At 36.1% G+C, this 12,533-nt stretch overlaps 1 protein-coding gene across 5 annotated transcripts in view; it reads left to right on the top strand.

The window, feature by feature from the left end:
- The window catches only part of LOC135195595 (phosphatidylinositol 4-kinase beta-like), a 398,649-nt gene extending 389,887 nt beyond the window's left edge, over positions 1–8,762 (top strand). For all 5 annotated transcript variants that reach the window (XM_064221916.1, XM_064221918.1, XM_064221914.1 and 2 more), the window contains exons 3-12: positions 41–1,309; positions 1,605–1,876; positions 2,729–2,856; positions 3,064–3,297; positions 3,550–3,799; positions 4,047–4,306; positions 4,481–4,656; positions 5,310–5,528; positions 5,787–6,040; positions 6,591–8,762. In XM_064221916.1, coding sequence (XP_064077986.1) covers positions 41–1,309; positions 1,605–1,876; positions 2,729–2,856; positions 3,064–3,297; positions 3,550–3,799; positions 4,047–4,306; positions 4,481–4,656; positions 5,310–5,528; positions 5,787–6,040; positions 6,591–6,775 — 3,247 coding nt within the window. In that variant the 3' untranslated portion in view covers positions 6,776–8,762. The remainder of the gene's footprint in view (positions 1–40; positions 1,310–1,604; positions 1,877–2,728; positions 2,857–3,063; positions 3,298–3,549; positions 3,800–4,046; positions 4,307–4,480; positions 4,657–5,309; positions 5,529–5,786; positions 6,041–6,590) is intronic.
- The last annotated feature ends 3,771 nt before the right edge of the window (positions 8,763–12,533 follow it).

Below are 12,533 nucleotides of genomic sequence, written 5' to 3'. Positions count from 1 at the left end.
GTTTTATGTAGAAAATACAAACTATATTCTTGACTTTCAGGTCTATGGGAATAGTGCTTCCTCCTCTGCCACCGTCAACATACAGTGGATCCCACCAAAGAAATCGCAGTTTGGATTCTGTCCTCCAACGGATCCCAGAGGTTGAGGGTGGAGAGACCCCACAACACCCTCCAGCCCCAAACCCACCCCTGAAACCAAGTCTCTCATTCACCTTCAGTGATGCGCCAAGCTTTAAGCTCCGGAGTGACCCTTGCCGGGCAAGAGCCTTAGTGACCTCAGCAGTTGGTCATCCTGTAGTGGTGAAGCGAGAAAAAGACCGCTACGACCAGACGAGTCTGGGGTCTGACGATTCTGGTATTTGCAGTTCCGAGGGTGATACTAGGGAACCCAGTACAGAACGCGCTCATAGCGCAGACTGCCTTGATTCAACTTTTTTCAGTTCAGACTGTGAAGTGAAAAGTGTTTATTCTGAAACATTAGACAGTGAAGTGAACATGGAAGACCCAGAAGGTGACTCCGTGAGTGAAGGGGGAGACTTGGGAGACCGGACTTTAGTAGAAGATGCAGGGGATGTATCGCCAAGTGACACAACTGTGACTGAAGGTATGGATTCCCCTTTAGAGGGAAGCATGGCGGACCGCCCTCCTCAGTCCCCACTCAGAGATCTCTTTGATGAAACACAGACTGCTTGTAGTGAAGTGCAGACCTTTCCTTCCGAACATAGTGAATCCAGCAAAGAGAATGTTAGTGAAGTGACCAGTCATAAAATCAAAGACGTGAGCGAGGAGTTGTTGAGCTCCACTAGTAGTAGTGGGGGTGCCTGTGCCATTACAAACAGCACTAGCAGTGAAGGCAGTGCTGTTGCAAGTACCAGTAGTGGTGCCAGTACTGCCACTAATACCAGCAGTAGCATGAATAGTAATAGTGTGATATCAAAGAACAAATTGGATGAAAAGCAGTCCTTACTTTTGAGACTTTTTGAAAGTAAGCTGTTTGATATGTCCATGGCAGTTTCTTACTTGTACAAATGCAAAGAGCCAGGTGTGCAACAGTACATTGGAAACAGGCTTTTTAGCATGCCCCGAAGTGAGTCCCATTTTTTCTTGCCCCAACTGGTGAATATGTATGTACAGACTTTTGAAGTGGCTGAGGTGCTTCATCCATTCCTGGTTCACCTGTGTCGCCATGACACTAATTTTGCCCTCCAGTGTGCCTGGCTTCTAGAAGCTTACTCAACAGACACTGCTCATCAGAGAAAAAAGTCACATGGTACCAAATTAAAAAATCTCATACTCTCTGATGAATTGAGGTGAGTAGACTCGAGTTTGCTAGTATCCAAGTTTGAAATTTTGGTAGTGTATTTTGTTTCATTACACTACAGGGGGGGTATTGTTATTAAGGCATTTATGATGATGATATTTTTTTTGTCATTTTTTATTCCAAGAGTCGGGGATCAGTGTCAGGTATTTCCAAAATATTGTTTAGAGTGTAAATTTAGTTACATAAGAAAGTATATGTTTAATGGTTTTAAACACTTAACCTTGGTTGAGATTACTGGCAGTTAAATAAGGCTAATTGTTACATTGCCACATTTTATGTTACAGACCCAAACAGGAAGGGATTTTAAGTGTTGGAATGGAAGCAAAACTTCAGAGCTCACAACATCGATCAACTCTGTGTACGAGAATAAAGGAGCATCCAAGCCCAGGTTCCAATCCAGGGTCACCTGTCACAGAACTTCCTCCCCCATTTACTACACGTGCTACAATCCCTGCCCCATCTCGAAAGTCTCACCAACGATCACGCTCAGATGCTACCGTTGCATTACAAGCAAACATTGCCTCATCTCGGAGTCATAAGCGGACGCCATCTTCAGGTGCAGTATTTTGAGTTGAAATTCACATTTTATGAAACGTCAAATACAGTAGTATACAGATTTATTATGGTAAATGGCTGTACACTTTGGTAATTTTATGTTAAGATGTCTGTCTTGTTTGAAAAAATATAAGCATAGTGTGTAGTTTTGATGAATAACTTGTTGTAAAGCCATTGTATCAGAAAACAAAATATAAAGCAGCATGAAATTTCACAATATGAAAACTATTGTACAGTGTTGATTGAGGTTAGCATTTCTGAAAATTATTGGGCAATGCAGATTTCATGAAATACCTAAGTCTGTTAGTATTTTGAGGTTTGTTTGTATTATTTTATTTTGAAAAGTTAAATACAGTAGTTGATGTGTTGGGGGGTTAGACAACCAAAAGTGAGTTGGCATTCAGTGAACTGTATGGGCATTAGTGATACTGTACTAATGTCATGCTGAAGTCCTTTGGTGATTTGTTGAGGAATGTCTCATAAATTTGCCTATGGAGGTATATTATAGTGGTATTATTTAAAAGTCACTCAGTTTGTATCTTCTAGCTTTTCTTAGCACAGAAAAAAAAATCTTGTTAAATCCAGATGTTAATAATTTTTGGTTTTTCAATACCAGCATGTTAGAAATTACATGTTTAAAGTTTTCATCTTAAAGATATAACTATTTCATTTTTCATAACACGATCTCATGTAAGAGGTAGACATTTTCTAACCGATGACTGCATAAACTTTTAGGTTCTTACCACATGTTAGCTAATATAATAATTGATGATAACTTATTTGATTTTGCAATTCATTATCACAGTTACAGTAAATTAACTACCACTATTTTTTTTTTCTTTTTCTTTATTAGGGAGTATAAAAAATTGCCTAGGAGACCTAACATCTGGAAGAGCCTTTGATAATGGCTGTTGCTGCTTTGACTCGGAAGAAGCACGGTGTAACTCCCTAAGAGGGAAAACCATTGAATGCCACTGTGGTGTAAGTATTTTACTGTCCATTTCATATGATTGCGTGACCATTAATCATATTTTAAGCATCACATTTATGTATTTGTGCCTAACTTTTTGAAAAAAGTTACGTAATTGTTGTTTGCTTCCATAAAGCAAGATTCTGAATTGCATTTATGTGCTTAATATTTTGGTGAATATGTTTAGGTTATTTCATGACTTGGTTTTGTGTTTTCAGGCACCAAGACTCTCTCCAGAGTTGGAATTTGTGCGAGCACTCATAAGTACTGGGAAGCGCTTGGGAGCGCAACCTACCAAAGAGGCTAAGACGTCTCGATTGTTGGCTGAACTCTCTGTTTTAAATCTCAACCTACCAGCACGTGTCTACCTACCGCTATGTGCCACAGAAATGCCCCACCACGTTGTACGCATCCCACCTCAAGCTGCCGTTGTCCTAAATTCGAAAGATAAGGTATGTATTTTTACTTGTAATCTGATGTGTAACTGTAAATTTTGGAGATTATTAATTGTGATGTTACGATTTGGGTATGACATTAAGAGATTAATTTGAAAGTACTAATTTATATTGAGTTCGATAAAGCATTTTCCTGCATTTTGGCTCTTTGGGTTTTTGTTATGTTTGTGAGCTGTTATGAAATGGGAATCGTGATAAAAGAATTTTCACCTTAAATAATGACTGTTTAATCCTTTGTTTTTATTATAGGCCCCTTACATTATCTATGTGGAAGTATTAGAGGTGGATAACGTAGATACAGCTCCAGTTCAAGCAAAATTAACTCACAGTTTACGTCATACTCGCTCAGAAGAGAATTTAGCAGACTCTCCTGCTTCCACATCCTCTTCTCAACTGGATCTGACAACTACGCCAACTACCACAGCTACTGCTACAACTAGTGGTTTAGGGTCTACATCTTCCATACCTTCATCACTTAGTTCACCACATCTAACTTCAGGTATTGCTTGCAAGCTTTGTACAGGAAGTTTTCCAGTAGTTTGAGTTTTGAAACAATTTTATTGTTAGGAATCTTCAGTCGTTCGGGGGTCTTCAGCTTTTCTTTAATTTTCAAAGTGAATATATTTAGATGAGGGAAGCTATGCTATTGAGCACTTGCAGTATAATCTTAGTTTTACTTATTTTTATTTGCAAGCTCTGCTCGATTATTTACAATTACGCATTTTTTCATGACTTTTTGTCTTCAGGATATGTGGATGAATCTGATTGTTGGAGTCATGAAGATGATGAGATCAGCCAGCAGTATTGTCAGCTGAAAAAGCCAAGGGATAGGGACACAATATCAATGATGTCCTTGGATTCTTGTGATTCTCGAGAACTTAGCGCAAGAGGAGCAGCTGACATTCGAAGGCGGCTTTCAGAAACAGTCAATGCTCCAAAGACTGGGTTCAAGAGAGACCCTGAAGACCCTTCGGCAGCGGCATTGAAAGAGCCATGGGAGGATAAGGTGAGCTTAGTTCTTTGTTGTATAAAAGTAGGTCACATTTTTTGTTGTGATAGAGAAGTAAGGCAAGGTGTGAAGGTGTGTCCTTTATTTCCCGTTGTGAAGTAGGAAAAAACTTGTCTTTATTATAGATTATAGATTCTAAGAGTTCATCCATTAAAAATATCTCTTTTCCAGGTGGAACGTATTCGTGAAACTTCACCTTATGGTCATTTAGCGTCTTGGAGATTATTGTCTGTGATTGTGAAATGTGGAGATGACTTAAGACAGGAATTGTTAGCCTATCAACTACTGTGCATGTTCCAAAAAATATGGTCAGAAGAAAAAGTCTCACTCTGGCTCAGACCTTATAAGTAAGTAGCTTTATTGAAAAGTACATGTAAATCTTCTGATTCATGTGATAAGAATAATTACGTATAAGCAATTTATGTAAATATTCTTAAATTGTATTTTTTGATAATTGTAATCGGAGGTTCTTCATACCAAGATTATTAGGGCAGTAATTTTTAGAGGGCTAGTGAATAAACACAGAAATGTAATGCTGCCTGAATATCCTTATTTTAATGTGAAGAAACATTCATGGTACCTGTCAGTATTTGTGTATTATAGACTATTTGGAAATCTTATGAGATTCAAAGACAATTTCTTATCTTGCTTCTGAAAGTAGCCTTGGGCAATAAATTTAATGTTTATACAGTATAATAAAGTATTTATGATTATCAGAAATGAAACTCCCTTGTCCATTCACTCTGATACTTTGCACTAGGGTGTGTATATACTTACAGGGGAGTTAGCACTAGGGTGTGTATATACTTACAGGGGAGTTAGCATCATTCCAAACAAGTTAAGATGTAAATGTTGTATTTAGTTTCTATAGTTTATAATCGTGTGGTCACTTTTTTTATCGTCTGTTATATCATACACTTACTTCCAGCTGATGTAACTTTTAAGTACTAATTCGTGCTGTTAGTGCCTTGATTGGACTAATAGAAATCGTTCATTCCAGGATCTTGGTGTTGTCAGATGATTCTGGCATGATAGAGCCCATCGTTAATACATGCTCTCTACATCAAATTAAGAAGAACAGCAAAATGTCCATGTTGGATTACTTTATTCAGGAATTCGGTGATAAGAACTCAGAGGAATTTTTGACAGCACAAAGGAAATTTGTTGAGTCATGTGCTGCTTACTGTTTAGTTTGCTACATAATCCAAGTGAAGGACAGGTATGTTCCCAAACACAGGAATGGATAAAGTCATGCTTATAAAGCAAAACAGTCTGTTTGTCATATACAGTGTTATTGAGATGTACAGTATATTAAACTGAGTACGACAAGGCCATTAAATGAAAGTTTCAGCCAATATCTCAGTATGATATATGAGGGTAGCCTTTTGAGAGTCCAAAAATTAAATTCAGTGTCTCATTAAACTCCTCTATGACAAAGAAATAACACACATGTTTAATTATTTTTATTTTACCTCAGGCACAATGGTAACATCTTGCTGGACAATGAGGGACACATAATCCACATTGACTTTGGTTTTATGTTATCATCATCACCTCGAAACTTGGGATTTGAGTCCTCCCCTTTCAAGCTTACTCAAGAATTAGTAGAAGTTATGGGAGGAGAAAACTCTGATATGTTTGCGTACTTTAAAATACTGCTGCTGCAAGGTCTACTGGCAGCTAGGAAACACAACGAAAAGATCCTCTCTCTTGTGGAGGTTATGAGTTCAGGTAAAGTATAGATTACTGATTAGCTACCTTAATTATTGATAATATTAGTTATAGATATTGCAAAACAGTTTTGATAGTGAATACTGGTAAACAAAATTAATTTGCAAATGGTCTCAGTACAGTGTTAAAAAATATTTAAACCTTTTACAAACCTTTTTGGAGTTGAAACGCCTTTTTCAAAATAGCATGCATGAATTGAGGAAGAAGCTGTTGCAAATTGTTTTAAAAGAATAGTTTTTGAAATATTGATATTAGCATGTGCATATATTTGAAAATCTTAATTAGTGAAATGTTAATTGCATTGTGATATGTAATTATTATCTTGTCAAAGAGTAACATTTAATTTAATATAATGTTTCAGCCTATTTTGTCATCTGACATAATTGAAACCTGACTAGTACAGTATAATATAATTAGTGCCAGGATTTTTCTTATCTTATTAGTATTTAGTTTTTGGCTGGGATTCATTGTTACTTGTTTTGTCTCATGTAAATTTGTTTTTTCATATTAATTTGCAAATGTTTTCATAATTGATGAATTGCTTTTACAGGTTCAAAATTAGCTTGTTTTCGGGCAGGAGCATCAGTAGTGCCAGCATTAAAAAGTCGTTTCCATGTCAACATGACTGACGAGCAGCTGCAAAATCATCTCGACCAACTCGTTTACAATGCCATCAATTCAATTACAACTAGATTGTATGATGGCTTCCAGTACCTTACAAATGGTATACTCTAGCCCACACAGTAGGTTTTCTCCCTCATTGCTGGACATTTGATTGGTGTAAGCGATTGTGGGAGTTCCGTGTTGGTGTATAATAAACCTGACAAAAGTAGTCAAGATGTCACAATATATCCCATGGTTTTAAAAACTTGAGATAAAAGTGATCGGTGTTATGCCTGTAGAACATCATGCATAGGCATACAGCATGTGATCGTAATTATCACGTAATTAAGAACATTTCTGCAGAGAGATTACTTAGTGTAGTGAACTGTGTACAAAAAATATGTATGTAAATGATGTAAACATTAACCTACCAAAGACGGAATTGAGAGTTGATGTTCAGGTGGCAGCAAGAGACTTATTTTATACAGTGGATTATTTTCTGGAACTCAGTATATGAATGTGCTAAGAGATGAATTCTGTCATAAAATTGTCCAGTTATTGCTAATTCATGGCAATATGTGCGTAATAGTGGCAAGTACTCTTATTATCTGTACATTAACAAGTATTGTTTGCAGCTCAAAATATGATACTTGGCTTGCACTTCTTTATTTCTCATATTTCTTGATGAACAAAAACAATAATTTTTGTTACTGTACTTCTTGGTTTTTGTGCTTTATTACTGTATTATATCCAAGTGAAATATGTTTTGATGGATATCCATCATCATTATTATTACAATTATTCTTATCGTTACAATTACAGTTCTCCTTCTCCCTTCCAAAAGCAAAAACAAAAAATACAAAAAAAAAAAAAAAATGAAAAACTGCATTCCTGATCTGCCTGGAGCATAAGGTACAGTATTAATGTCACTTCCCAACTGTCCATCATTCTGTGTATTTTTATATCAAGTAGATGTTTTACCATGTACACAAATACCGAAATTCCTACTTATGATTTTTATTGAAAAGTAGGTTATGATGTAACATTTAAGAAGCTTTAACACTTCTCAAGACGTAAGAGTTCAGCTGCTCTGAAAGGCACTGAGCTCTGTATCAAGTGCCAAGTGCGGGGTGATGGGGCTCGGGTAAAGTGAGAATGAGAAAATTCGATTTTTATATGTATATATATACAGCATATTAAATGTTATGTTCATGAAAGTGGTCACTTCATAAGATTGATGGTGAGACCTGTGCATAAACTGTTGCAGTAGTAAATATTATCTACTGGGTTTTTAAAAAGGTGGCGAGAGATATATACATATATACACAGGTGTATCATATCATATATAAGGACAAACTCACCGCTCATTCCCCCATATGATGTTGTGCTAATTTTTACACTTGCAAAACCAACTTCTGTGTTTACATCAAATGAAAGAATTCTATGGATATTTTTATTATAGTGTTATTTATATCAAAGTATTTATTTATCTGTTCGAAAAGAACACTACAGCAATTATATTAAAGTAAACAAGAAAAGTGGAAGAAAATTATTTTCTTTTCAGTTTACTGTCTTTCATTGAGCATACATCTGATATGGGGTACATTGGTATTGCTTGAACAAGCTACCAAAAACAAAGTATGCGAGAGTATGCCTGTTGTGTTTGTGTGGGTGTGTGCATGACCCATTTCAGCTACCTCACCCCCACACGTGTCTCGTCTCGTGTCACCATACAGTATGTCGTCCATTACTCATAAACGATAGGTAGATCAGACTTTTGTAATATTTCATGAGGCTCTTGTATGCCAATATATTATTACCAATGCAACGCTTTTTATCCCATAAGAATTTCTGCTTGTATTTGTATCATTGTAAGTATTGTAAATAGGGCGACACGACACTCAGAACTATGAAAGGTCACAGATGTCACTTAATATGAAGTCTAGTGTTTAGTTGTATGAAATTCAATGTTTTTGGTGATGGATGCTACTGTAATTATCTGTAAATCAACTTTGAAACTAGCCTTTTCCTGGTAAATATTATTGTGGCAGCATTTTATAGTTCTGGTGTTGTTACCCCAATTTGTTTCTCATATTCATTAAACTGTTAAGAAACTGAACATATTTTTTCTACCCTGTTTTGTATTGACAGACTTTACATTAACGGACAATAATCCAAAAGTAAATCTAGATAAATTGCAAAGACATGCCTGACAAATTGTATAAGCAGACGAGAAAAATTTTGATAGTTCCCAAGACATCCTGAAATGGAATTCCTCTTTGGAATTGTCTTTTAAAATTCTTTTGTTTGTCTTGCTCTTTAGATTTATGTGACAGGAGTTTGGTTATGGAGTAAGTTAGTTCTTTAATGTACAGCAAGAAGCTCCAGGCCTTTGTATGTGACCTAAAGTCATAATATCCAACAATGCTAATTTTTATGAAAAAAGAAGCAACCAAAGTGTAATACTTATTTTTAGACAGTTATTTTGTGCAGCAAAGTTGAAGCACCTCAGTGGCGTGGTTGGTATGGTGTTGCCGTCCCACCTCGGTGGTCGCGAGTTCGATTCTCGGCCATTCCATTGAGGAGTGAGAGATGTGTATTTCTGGTGATAGAAGTTCACTCTCGACGTGGTTCGGGAGTCAGGTAAAGCCGTTGGTCCCGATGGTGAATAGCCAGTGGTTCCATGCAATGTAAAATCACCATACAAACAAACAAGCAGTAAAGTTGAGTTTGCAATACTGTACTGTATTGTCTGGATAAGGATGAAAAGTTCACGTATATAAAGAAGCTTTAGAGCATGGTCTATTTATTCAATATTAATACAGTAAACCTTATATCTGAGGTCCGGGCATGGTTTCTAAACTTGGAATTGCAATGATTTTGTATGTACTCGGGGTCATTTAGTACCGGTACAGACAAGAGTGAATTCAATTGTGACTACCTCTTTAAACTGAAAATCTGGAGAATGTTAAAAGAGAGAGAGAAAAAAAAAGTCCATTTGTAAATTTCTGTAGTTGGGTTGATTTTTTGAAGTCAAAATCATTGAACTACTAGGGATCATTCCTTTGCTACTAAACTAGACAAGGGCTTTGACGTCGTGAGGAAGTGTCACAAATTCTCTTAAACCCGAGTGAAATGCTTTTGTGAATATGCATAAGCATTGCAGAGGTTCAACTATTTTCGTATTTGTAACTTGAAGGTACCAGTATGAATTTTTTCAAAGGTCATTGCTATATTAAGTTAAATGTATTTCTGGAATTTTCTCATGTCTTTTTAAAAATGTAGTCTCTAGTACATTGGCACTGGAATTCCTAAGGAAACACATCAAGATAAAATATTAAAGTTATAATCTTTGCTAGACCACTTCAACACATTCACACGAAGTATGGATTCCAACTGCAACACCTTTGGTATTCTAAAGGAAAAATCGTTTTAAGGTGTTTGTTGAATCTTAAAATGTCTATGATTACCTTTTTTAAACATTTAAGTAGTAACCTAGCATTGGTTTGGTCTTGGCCTGCCACCACGGTGGCCCAGAGTTCAATTCTCGAGCAATCCATTGAGGGGTCAGAGATATATATCTCTGATAATAGAAGTTCACTCTCAAACGTGGTTTGGAAGTCACGTAAAGCCATTGGTCCCGTTGCTGAATAACCACTGGTTCCATGCAATGTAAAAACACCATACAGTCAAACATAGGTTGTGACCCAATAATTAGGCCACTTATATTACAGTTGTCCACCGAATCGACTAAATTAAAACTTAACAGATGTTAACAGGACCCTCAAAAGACCAAGAAAAAAAATACCATGAGAAATAATCAAAGTAGGTTCCCTCACAACTTTTAAGAGGAGCACCCTTGCCGTGGTAGATGAGACAACCCATACTAAGAAGGATAATCTGGAAGAGAATTAGGGATAGGACCTTGTATACACTGTAAAGGAGGAGACAACAACTTTCCTCAGTAAAGTCAGATGATTTAGGTGTTATCGCGATAAGATTCATTTCTAGTAATAAAAAAAAATGTCCATTTACAAGAGATCGCTCATGAACTACGTTGAAAAGATTAACCATTTAAAATGGATCTTTTGTAAGTGTATAGTATCCCAGATCTATTAACCACGACCTGGACAGACTGTTGGAGATGGCCCATGCTTTTCATTATTTCAACAGAATGAAAGGAAGGGCTTGTGCATGAAGACTAAACCATAGATCTAAAAGAGAATCCATTCTTAGGTACTGGAACTTACAAGATGTGATTAATGCTAAGTAGTATGTTGATCTCACTATGAGCTCATTCCCATTGTTATAACTTAACCAAATAAACTGAACAAGGTGATATACAATACTTAGGAAGGGTAAGGTTAAGTTAAATATATGGATGTCCAGTTTTTTCTATGATCAGCATGTATCATTAAAAAGTCAACTGAGTGGGAGGGTCACATAGTACTCATCATAAGAAGGATGGTTATAAATTGACGTTGCTTATTCTCTTCTCCTTTTGGCTTCCTACAGTGTAGGAAATTAGTTAATCTATTGAAAGCATGGCTTAACTTTTATCAAGTGCAAGACGTGCTGCGTGCGGTTCCATGACAGTCAGTTTTTAAATTTTTTATTGAATGGTTGTCAGATTCGGCTTGTTTTGGATTGCATGCTATAATTTTATACTTCAAGAACTGCAGTTACCATAGTTGTGATACGAAAATATATTTTGCGTGTCAGTATAATGTAGGCCTTTATTTTTATTCATTATGCCTAGATATAATACAGCCGGATGGATATAAAGCAGGTAAAATAAATTTGAAAAAATAATTGCCAACAAAGAAATGTTTCCTGATGTAGCCTCTGTTTACCATGTAATACACAATGAGTACAGTTTTGTATATTCGATAATAATCAGTTGATACTGGTAAACCAAACCTTAATAGATAGCTATCGATCCAGTGTGAGACCCGGATGTAAATACGGAAGTCGGCCTTGTTGCAGGTCAGCTTTGTTGAGCACGCAATTATGATAAGAATGATTTTTCGGAAATTTGCAATGATATTGTACCTGTTAAAACTTTAAATATAGTAAGTACTTGCAGTGTGTTTGGGTTCCACAATAAGTCAAACAGACACGGCAAATCGTATTACACAGTCCTTCTTTTGTGAGAAATCAAGGAGATAAAATTGAAAAGATTAGTTAAAGGAGAGCACTGGGGATTTCCAGGATAAACAGGGCTAATTTCCGGCCGCCAAGACCAGCAAATCTGCTCTGATTACTTCAAGAGTGATGTGTGTTATTGATTGTTAGTGCAATTAATGATGATGGTAAATAATTAAAGATACCTGGGACAAATATTTCACAAAGAAATTCATTAATTAACAGCCACTGCGATATGATTTAGAGCCGCTTGGAAGTTAATTTGGTCAAATCTTTAAAACTTGAAGTAGTGGATAGTGAATTACGTATTTGTTAAACATATTAAATATCGGAAGTGCATAAAAGGACTACTGTTGTTGAAAATTTCCTACCCGGATGGGATGGGACTATGATGATCTGGCCTGAAATTAAACTATGTAAATTTAACAAAATATATGAATTGAAAGGCTGACTCTCGCCAACGTAGAATGAAATCAACTTTAAAACAACTGATAACGAGTTTTCCCATAAGTACACAAGGACAAGAAATGAAAGTTCCAAAAAACCGTGGAAAAATCCCATGGCATCAGTCTCTGAATTAGTGTCCCCGTTAAAAAAGAAGAAGAAGAAAAAAAAAAACTTATTTGAGCAACATTTTTTCCTATTCGATTTTTCAATATAGACATTCACATGAACTGCAATATTTCATATGTCCAAAATCGCATTCAGCACTTAAATCTATGGAGGGTTATTTATTAAATCTCAT

This window comes from Macrobrachium nipponense, chromosome 16 (assembly GCF_015104395.2).
Source record: "Macrobrachium nipponense isolate FS-2020 chromosome 16, ASM1510439v2, whole genome shotgun sequence".
Lineage (NCBI taxonomy): Eukaryota > Metazoa > Arthropoda > Malacostraca > Decapoda > Palaemonidae > Macrobrachium > Macrobrachium nipponense.
The sequence above is the reverse complement of the archived record's forward strand: the minus strand, read 5'-3'. Positions and strand labels throughout refer to the sequence as shown.